A 10,545-nucleotide genomic window follows, 5' to 3' on the forward strand; every position below is an offset into this window, starting at 1 on the left:
ACTAGGATGCTAGTTGAAAATCTATGGCCTTTTGGTAAGAATGCCTTTCCAGTATTCCCTTCCTGATTCAGTCCTGGAGCTGTCAGCTGGGTATCCCAGCTGCCGGGGAGTCACTGGAAGAAAGAGGCAGTCTGTGCAGTAATTAATTCTCAAGTCACATAGCTACTTGTTAGCATGTTTCAGCTACGGAGGTTAAACATTGTAGCATTAGCGTTGGCTCTTAACACTGATGTTCCAGTATCTTAGGAAACCACAGGTTTGGTTTTCCAGTTCACTGTCCTTGTCCAAAGACCACCCTGACTCTCACTCAAACCTCCCCTCAACCAAAACCACAGTCCTAGTTAGGTACAGGGAACAAAGGAGACAGTATCTAGAACTGAGCATCATCTGCCTATTAGAGTGCAACCCATTAAATCTTTTTACAGTCCCAGACATACAAAAATACTTACATGCCTAATAACTGGAGGAGTAGATAGATATTTTTTTTTAGCTTTTATTCTTGTTCCAAGAATAACCTTGGACATGCCTAGGTTATTACTCTGAATTCACAGTACCATTTCTGTTCTGGCTACCTGTTTTTTACCCATTACTTGGTGAGAACAGCAGTGAATAGCTCTGTCATTTAACATCTTCAGGTGGATCTTTCCTTCTTTAAAGGCCAGTTTGATTTCATCTTCTGAATTAAAATCGTAAGTCACATGATTTGTAATACTTTCTGTCTTTCAGTGCAGTTCATGTGCAGACTACTGATCTGCAAAGAAAAGATTCTCAGAGATCATCAACTGCAGTTCAAACCAGCTTAATTTTGAGGAAGTACCAAGAACTAAACCTTTGCTAGGTCCATTCACTAATAAGGTCTTCCCTAAGCAGCCCTGCCTGGGCAGAAAATTTGTATTGATTCATTAGATAAGGGGTTGCTGAGCATGGTAGTTCAGCCTCATGAATGTATGGCATTATGATCTGGAGTGGTTTTTTTCTAAGTTTTCTTTGCATTGTTTCTAAAATGTTGACCAAATACAAAATCAGTGTTTCAGTTAATGAATCTCACTTTTTTTTTCCTTTTTATAGGGGAAGAAGAACCTCCTGTAATCACCGCTACAAAATTTTTAGTACCTGGAATCTGTAAAGCAGAACTTCACTGCCATATCCATACTGATGAACTGCAGGCGATTGCTCCTTTATAATACATTACAATGTTGTTATGCATTGCCACTTTATCAACAGCCTCTGTTTGTGCTTCAACTACCACACTGTCTCAGCACTAAATCTACTTGAAGGACCAAATACTCTCTGAAGAAGATCTGTTATTCCTAAGGGATTTCTTTTATGGCCAGTAAACTTGAATCTGTTGATCTTTATATGAAGTCTTTCATGGTTTGAAAAATGCAGCATGGAAAAATAGATGGGAATACATTTCAAAATTATTATGACTAATTTACATGTCATGATACTACAGTGTTTACAGATGCTGTAATAAAAATTGAGTTTTTCGGCTAGAAATAATATTGCAACTGGACATAAAATAGCTTGGAACATTAGCAAATTTTGTAGTCCAGCCTCTAGTTTTAAGTGCTGACATACTTGATGGAAGGAGAGTTGTGGTGAATGAGAGCAGGATTGTTTTCAGAAGCAAGGTAAAATACCAAAGGTGAGATCAAGAACTCTATATCAGAAGAAATAATTTTCTTTTAGAAATGTTTGAGCTCCTTTCCTGCAGTCTCCTCTCTCTCCCAAATATTAATGTATTTAATGTCAGATAAGGGCAGGTCTCCCTCTTCTGTATGATTTTTCTATCTCTTCTCCACAATCCGTCTAGTTATGACTCACAAGTAGTACCACACCGAGTCTGAACTATCATTTTTATAATAGACAAAAATACAGATCCTGCATATGCTGAGTGATACCGTGGAAACAAAATTTCCTGTTTTCTTCCTGGAAGGGCTAATATAAATAATACTTTAAATAGATTGGGGAAGAGTTGCCAAATTTTTTATTTAAGACATTGTTCAGGAGTTGTTCAGCCATGAGATTAGTATGCTTTATGGGGGATTTCATATTATCCTTCAATGACATGCTGCTACAAAATCGCCTGGTGTAAAACAAATTAAGACAGGCATGAGTACTTCGTTCTGTTTTAAGCCAACCAGTAAACAGAACCCATGAGTTATTTTGCAGTTCACACTACTTATCATTGCTTAAAGATTAAGATAGTATAATGCTACTAGTATTGTAATACTACTAGTGTTACATTAACAAAAAATGCTAAAACTACAACTGGACATGTTTACATAAAGACATGGAGCATGCGTGTCCTTTCTTCTGCAGTGACCAGGTAGGTGTACCATCATCCAAAATCTCTGCTGTCTCCAGAGAGCAACTTTTCATAAGTAAAACCCATCTATGTAACTGCAATTGTAGGCATTATTATAACAAACATGATAACAGCAAATAATAAAGGACACCTTAGCAATGTGTTTCTGCTAATTTTGCTCATGGAGTCAGATTCTGTCTCATTTAACCTGTCTTCACATTCCACTAACAGGTTGCTTTACATCAAGGGAGAACTTGAACACCTGAAATACTCTCTCAGTTTTGGTAGATGAGAATTAGCTCTTGCTAATAACCGTTACATTGTATTATCCATTTCAATAGCCTGAGATAGAACTGTTAAACTGGTGATGGTTTTGGCTGAGTAACTTTAAAGCTCCTGGGTACTTTTTTACATCAGTTTATATTTAATTATTTGAATTTCCAAACAAAAGACTTGCAGTTGTTGTCACAGGTGGAGTAAGAGAGTGCTGTGACGGTTATTTGAATATAACCATCGATGGCACGACTCTGGCATGCTTCGCAATTGTGATGAGGAATTCTGTGATCAACTAGATGTATGCGTCAGATTTGGAGGGCCTTGTCCATTAATGTAATGTTCCTTACTTTTTCTGTTTTCTAAATTTGAAAGAACACTAACTGGAAAACCTGAAACTCACAATAGCTAAGTAAGTTTAGGTAGTTTTACATACATGGTGAATCATCTGCACCTTCAATTTATTTTTTTTTTTTGTATGCTGTGCCTTCGGCTGTACTGAAGGCACAGTTCTTCATGTGTTTCCGTTTTTTGAAATTGAAAAATACCTGGGTCAAACCAGGCAGAAAAATCTAGAGGTAAATGCTCTTCCACTAAATCCAGCTATGAAGGATCCTGATTCAGTGTAATTCTTACCATTTTACTAAAGAGTTTGCATTGATAAGAGACAGGCAGAAAGGTTACAAAATTTGTGTGCTGGAGAGCTGCTGTGCATAGAAATGCCAAAGCTGGAAAACATGAGGAGGCAGCAATTTCTTAGCAGTTAGCTGGTGATGGTAATGCTGCTTTCCTCTGTGGAAAGTCCCAGCTCACATACTGTTAATTTGTGCTAGAGTAAAGATTGGGAAGATTTCCTGGTTCTGTTAAATTTAGTAGCAGAACTGATAGTACTTAATGGAATTAAGTTTTCATTTCGAGCTCCAAGAAGGCTCAGTTTTGAAAATAGACAAAGCAATTGCACAAAGAGTCACTTGTCATTAATGTTGTTTTTATTTTTATTTCTTCAAAATTTGCTGTACAATCCCACAAACCTTTTTTTATTTTCATTTTTTTAAATTATAAAAGGTCTGTGCAGATGCCAGTCAAGTCTGTTGGGGTGGGGCAGTTGGAAGAAAAGAATAATTCCTTCATTATTTCTTGGCATAAGGTGGAAACAGCATATTAAATGTCCTCAGAAGAAAGACAATGTAATTAATTGAAAATTTAGGGTAGGACAGCCCACACTTGAAGTATACAAAACTGAGGAAAGCAATACTTAATCTGATTTAGCGTAGCTTTCTTACAAAGCCATGGTGCTTATAAAAAAAAAATCAGAAAAATATTGTGTATATTGAGATGCTGGAAGGACATCATACTGAATTTGCAAGAATTCTGTATTTTCCCTCCAGTAAGAATAACAGCAAAAATCCTTGTAAAAAAAGAATAAAACAATGTTAACACATGTATTAGAGGTTAGCTTACTACTATTTTCAGGCATTAGTAAACTCTAGAAACAGAATGTTAATGGTGAAAGGATCCCTTTAATTCCTACTAGACTCAAGTGCGTGGACATTGTTTGGATGTTTTAAAATGTATTTTCTGGGAGGGTGGAAAAACCTTTGGAAAGCTGAAGGTTCAGGATATAGCAGTGTGTTCAGCATTTTGAATGAGAAGTGTACTTGTTGCTGTAATTTGTACCTGTACATAAACACAACAACTGTTGAAAATAGAATGCAGCTGACATTTGCAGAAGTAAAATTTTTATGATACTACAATTTAGAAGTTAAATATCAAAATAAAACATTTTTGTTCAGTTTCTTTCATTTGACTTTTCTTAGTACTGTAAGAAGACTTGTCTTAAGAGTGCAATAGTTTTATCCAAAAGACTTTTAATGCAGTTATGCATACCACATGAACCAGGTTCTCTGACTGCTCTTCATATTCTACATCTGGAAGTGAAACAGATATTTTGGTGGGTGTTTAATACAGTCAAGCAACAGTAAAAAACTTTAATTTTCTAAAACTTTTGTATTGGACAGATTGGGTCTGATTTATTTTTTTTTTTTAGTAAAAACTGCCTTAATATGATTTGAACTAATTACTTCTCCTATATCCTTCTTGAAGGTCTCCTAGCAGTACATGGTTCTGCATGTCAAGTGAAACCTATCCATATCAACTACAAAACTATAATAACCTGGACTGGATTGATTTTATCAAAGAAGGTGTGATAATTACCTAAGATTTTATATGCTTTTTGTTTTCATCCAAGTGGATTTCAAAGCACTGTTCTAGCCAATGAACCCTGCAAACTAATTTCAGGGATAAGCCTTGTATTCCTAATGTTGCTCAGGTAAATGAAGGTTTTTTTAATGAACTCTTGGTCTAGCACGATCAAGCTTACAATGCTATAGAAAAATCTGTAATGAGTCAGTAAAACTTGTTATTATCAAAGGCTCGAACTGCTTAATATCAGATAGTTTGCATACACATTAGCTATGTTAAATTTACAGGATGATGTTTATACCCGTTGTCTTCTTTGGGCCTTGTATCCCACAATTCCTAATTCTGCTTTATCACCAGGTAAATCAGAGACATTTTGAAGGGTCACAAAGCATGTGAATAGATGCATTAATAATTCAAAAGAGAATTTGATAAGTTACTTCTCTTTATCTGAACTGGACTTACTTCAGATGTGTTATCCATGTGCATACTCTGCATTCGTAATCTCTGTATCCTCTGTCTGGGACCCCTGTACATGAGGGACTTCGTGGTTGAAAGAAAAGGGAAAGATCTTGCTCAGGGTTTTATACCTTCACTTTAAAACATGAGAAAGATAAGTTTTGATATGACTGTGCATATGGGTAATACATCTTGAAAATCTTAGGTAAGCTCTCATTTTTCCTTTTTTAAAAATCGTGAATTTAAACATTGTGGTGACTTGATACTGGAAATCCCCTAAGGGAAAAAAAACCAAACCACCAAACCAACATGCAACAACAAATGCTTTTTGAGTAACAGTGAAAAAGCATGCACTGCACACAATATCTGCATTCAAACTGTAACTGGTCAGACCCAAATTGTTTCTAAAAGGTCTGAAGTTAAAGGCTGTGCTATGGATCAGTTAAGAAATTTTTCCCTCTATCTGCTATTTTACTTGCTATCATCTGTTGCTGTTTCTAAGACTCATAAAACCCAGAACAATGGTCAATTTATATTTTTTATAATGGGATACAATTCCATTCTCTGTTTTCTTAGAACTGAGTTAATAAAGTCTGATTTACCTATGATGTTTATTTTTAGGGGCAGCTGCACTGTTGGCATGATTTCGTATATACATAGCAGGCCATGGAGAAAGTAGGGATTGGTCATACTGTCCTGTTAACAAAAAGTATAGGAAAAAGGAAATGTTCTTTCCTTGGTGTCAGATGGCACCTAGATGACCAGAAATTGAGGAGGTTGCCCATACCTACCTCAGTGCTAAAAGCTCAGATTTTAGTGATTTTGCTATTTTACTCTGGTGCAGATACTTTGGAAAAGCTGGGAGCCTGAAAAGATTAATGTGAAAATACGAAAGACACTGGGGGCAGGTGGGAGGAGCCTAGTTATATTTAGTTAGATACAATAATTTATAACAAACTATTAATAGACATAATAGTTATTTTTTTTTGTGCAAGAAGGAATTAACATCTGGAGAATTTTCTTGATCATTTAACAGAGTTCATTTTTAATGGGTAGGAAGCTGTAACATTCAAGGCTGATTTACCACAGAAGCCAAACTACCTTGTGTCCAGACTCTGCTGGTCGTTCACAGGCCTTGACAATAGGTGGAAGATTGAACTAGCGTGAGTCAGTGTATGGAATGCTGTCCTGTTGGGCTGCTGATTTCGTTGGAATTCTAACTATTCAGTTGCTGCTGGTGTGCAAAAAGCTCTATTTGAAGAGAGACCGTCTTTGTTGGTTATATGACTCAGGTGAATTTATTTCATAATAGTCTATTGAATTGGTATTTTTTCTCCACAGGGCAAGCATGCATCTGTGGTTTCACCTACTTGTAAATGCAGTAACACCTGTACTCCCTGTGCAAATTCTGTTATTAACCCTTTTTGACTGTAAATCAACACCACATTGTTCACATAACTTGATATGAATTTCTGTAATGGCCAACCACATTTATGATGAGATTTTATTCTATCAAAAATATTTGGCTGTGGATAATCATAATTTCCTAGTACAACATTTCTTACTAATAGGCATGGAACTCAAGATTACACAAAGGGCCTGGGAGACTGTTAAGGTGTGTTTCCTGTATCAGAATAATGCACCCTTTGGAGGCTATACTCTTGCCTTTGATTGGAATATTGACTATTGCCAACAACTGCAGACCAAGAGTTCTTATTACCTCTGACAGTACACTAAAATCACAGATCAAACCTAAAAATAGAAGTTACCTCTTCCATGGCTGAGAAAATTTTATGTCTAATGCAATTACAGAGGATTAAACTTGTCAGAAGACTGGATGCCTAGCATAGCAAAAGGCAAAATTAAACACTTGGAGAACAGACTTTTTTACGTAGTTACCACCCAAACTGTGTTTCAAAGACAAAAGTTCCCAGAAGGATTTTGTATCGAGGAAACGAGTACCAAGAATATTTTCAGGCAGATAGCTACCGCCTGGTGAAAGTAATCTGCAGTGCAAGCTGCAGAACAACAATCACAATATAAAAGTCTTTCAGTAACATTTTCTAAGCCTTTTATGAATGCTGTGGCCACACCCTTTTTAGTAATGTTTTATTTCTCCGATGATTCAGCCAATTTCAGTGGGTCTGGTTATGAAATCAGATACCAACAATGTGAGAGGGACATACATCAGAGGAGCTGTTTGGTGTGTCACATGTCAGATTTTTTTCCTCACAAGTTCACAGCTGGGGATATAAAGGCCATAAACAAGTGGTTTTATCCTCATTTTACCTGAGAAACGAATAGGAACTAGGTAAGAAATGGAGCCACTGCAGAACAGAGATGAGGCTGGTGTCAGCTGAAGACAGAATGCCGGGATTCATGTCTTGAACCATGATGATGCTTCTTTCAACAGTGTGTAACCAGTGAGTGTATTTGATTAGAGAGATGATTATTGCAGCTTTTGCTATTTTGCAATAACCTGTGTGAAAGGACAATCAACAGGGCATTGTTTTATGCTCCAGAGTTCTGTGGCAGCACTGCAGAGTCACCTACTGATGGAGCATGGTGGGAAACGGAGGGAGGCACACCAAGAGAAGGAAGAGGTAGATTTGGGGCAGATGTTAAGCAATGTGTTTTATTTCCTCTACAACAACTCACAGAGACCTCCAAAGTGTGAGTGAGTTACCTTCGGGCAGCCTTTTGATGGACTCTGCAGGGGCCTGTTTCAGCCCCATAGCGCTCCTTAGCACTACTTCTCCTTTGGAAGTGCGTTGTTCGATGTGAACCTGGTTTGCAGGAATGACTCCTTTATAATTTTGATGAAAATCAGGAGTGATTTCATTGCTGTCAGTTACATCATGCTGATTTCAAAATAATTGAAAGTGAGACTAGAATTAGACCTACTTGTCTTTAGCAATGTCTAATATAGGGGATGTACCCATAAAACTCACTAGTCATCAACAGAAAGGAAACTGTCTACTCTTTATTGTAGCTTTTGCAAACATGCCAAGGTGTCATTTAGGTGTTAGGAAGGAAACCACCATCTCTTTGCAGAATAGTTGGACAATGCTCAGCTACAGAGGGTGGAGTGAGAATTATAGTCACAATGAGTCAGGAAAGCAGGGTAGGATTCTAAACTTCAGCCTCTTTGCTTGGACTGCCTTCAGACCTAAGAAATGCAGGTACATTTACGTGAATATTCCTGCTCTTAACATTAAATTGGCTTGTTAAAAACAAACTTTTTTTTTTTTTAAAGTATAATTTTCAAATATCACTATCTTAAGATAAAGTTTTGGACTGAAGTAATAATACTTTTAACACTTGCATTCTATGTTTTGCATACTAAAGAAAATGTCATGCCTGTTAAGATTTAAAAATGGTGAACAAACCACAATTCCAAGTTGCGTTATAGAGTTAATTATCTCAAAAGCCAAGAACTAAAAATTAGTAATTATTAAAGTCTTAAATCTCCCTGGACAACATTTTTAGTTGAAGTGGTTGAGCAGATTCTAGTATATTATATAATTACAGAATTTACAGCAACTAATTTTTCGTTCCCTGTGTACATAGCCATGTGGAAATTTTGAGGACACACAAAAGACACTAAAAAGTTAAAGGTCTCTAAACAGAGCATCTCTTCCCATTTCCTGATAATGAATTCCAAATTAAGTTAAAGCTGTCAGTTTCCTTTACAGGCATGGGAAGTCTTGAATAAAAAACAGACATTTACTGCCTGTTGCAGCTCTGCTTTTGTAACAGGCACCACTTTAGTGGCAGTACCAAAGCAGGGGATGGGATGACTCTTTTCTTGGCAGCAGCCGTGATGAGGGCTTAACGTTTTGAGAACCCATCAGAAATTATCAGACCTGAGCAGCTTCAAGGGTTTCTCCATTCTGCTAATTATATTGACTGCTTAGAGCTCAGGTTTTGCCAGTAACACAGGGCCCATATGATTACAATGTAAGTCCCTGTGTAGCTAATTTTGCCATAGGTATAGAAAAGTGCCAGGTTCCCATAATACCTGTTTAATTAATGTGAATTGCTGCTTCAGGAGCAGAAAAAAAGGAGTTGTAAAACTACTATGGCATCTTGATGGCTGTTTTCCAGTTGAATCGTCCCTAGTTTAAAAAGAGTATTTCACCTTAAGAACCAGTTTCTTTGTGGCTTTTAATCCCAGAGTGTTTTCATATTGTGTAAAGTATAGTTCATAAATTACTTTAGTATCCCAAACTGAAGACATTGAATGGAATTTAAGGAATTTATTTTAAAGGAAACAAGGTATGACATCTATATGTCTATGTCTGTACTGCATTTCTAGCCTCAGCAATTTGAAACAACTGAAAGATTAAAACCCACCGCAAGATGTTAGGTTTGAAATGGGAAGCCTAATCATACTTGAGAAATGCAAGTAACCGTTCTCTTTGTAATGCGTCTGGGCTACAAAATATGGTGAGCAGCTACTTTTTGTCTTTTATTATTGTTTTGTCACTGGCTGCTTTATGTTGGCAGTACTACTGCTGAAGAAGACATACCACCTACATTCCATTTAAATTTACGTTTATGTTAAGTGACATACTTGTTGATATTTATTATTACACTGAACCAGTGCCTGTACACTTCGGTAACAGAAAATAAGGTTATCTTTACCAGGCACAGTACAAATGCGTACCAGAGAGACAGTCCCTCACCTAAAGAGCTCAGAATCTACTTGCTTCCACCTTCACAGCCCGGTTTTCTTCTTCTGGTCTTTCTGGTGCTTTTCCATACTGCTGCTTTCCTCTAAAACGGACGTGCCTATTGCCACCTGTAAATTCTTTATCCCTATTTTCCTTAGGTTGCTGACCTAACGGGTCACTTGCTGTTACTCTCCTGTGCAATTCCAGCGTGGAATTGGTGCTGTTTGCCTTCTTTTTGGTGAGCCTTCCTCCCGAACCGGCCCGAACACCGGCGCGGCGGTGGGAAGGGACCGCCTGGGCGGGCGGCACACGCCGGGCAAAGCCCGCGGCACGGTCCCGGGCAGGGGGCGGCGGCCGGGACCCGGGACCCCTCTCACCTCGGGGGAGCGGCCGGGGCCGCTGCTGCGGAGGCAGCTACCCCGGGCCCGGACGGCGGCGCCGGGCCGAGGGGACGGCTGGCAGGGAGCCGGAGGGCCGGGCGCACCGCCGGGGAACGGGGGGTTGGAGCTGGGAAGGCGGCGGGCGGGGCGGGGCGGGCTCGGGGGGCGGCGGGGGCCGGCACACACACGCGTCTCCTCCCCCGCCTGCCCTGACAGCCGCCGGGCCGGCCCTGCAGCCCCCCGCGTC

The 10,545-nt window shown here is 38.7% G+C and overlaps 1 protein-coding gene across 1 annotated transcript in view; it reads left to right on the forward strand.

Moving 5' to 3' along the window:
* Positions 1–1,500, forward strand: part of IL17RD (interleukin 17 receptor D) — a 50,666-nt gene extending 49,166 nt beyond the window's left edge. The window contains exon 13 of the mRNA XM_056338171.1: positions 1,069–1,500. Coding sequence (XP_056194146.1) covers positions 1,069–1,184 — 116 coding nt within the window. The 3' untranslated portion in view covers positions 1,185–1,500. The remainder of the gene's footprint in view (positions 1–1,068) is intronic.
* Positions 1,501–10,545: the final 9,045 nt, after the last annotated feature.

This window comes from Falco biarmicus, chromosome 4 (assembly GCF_023638135.1).
Source record: "Falco biarmicus isolate bFalBia1 chromosome 4, bFalBia1.pri, whole genome shotgun sequence".
Lineage (NCBI taxonomy): Eukaryota > Metazoa > Chordata > Aves > Falconiformes > Falconidae > Falco > Falco biarmicus.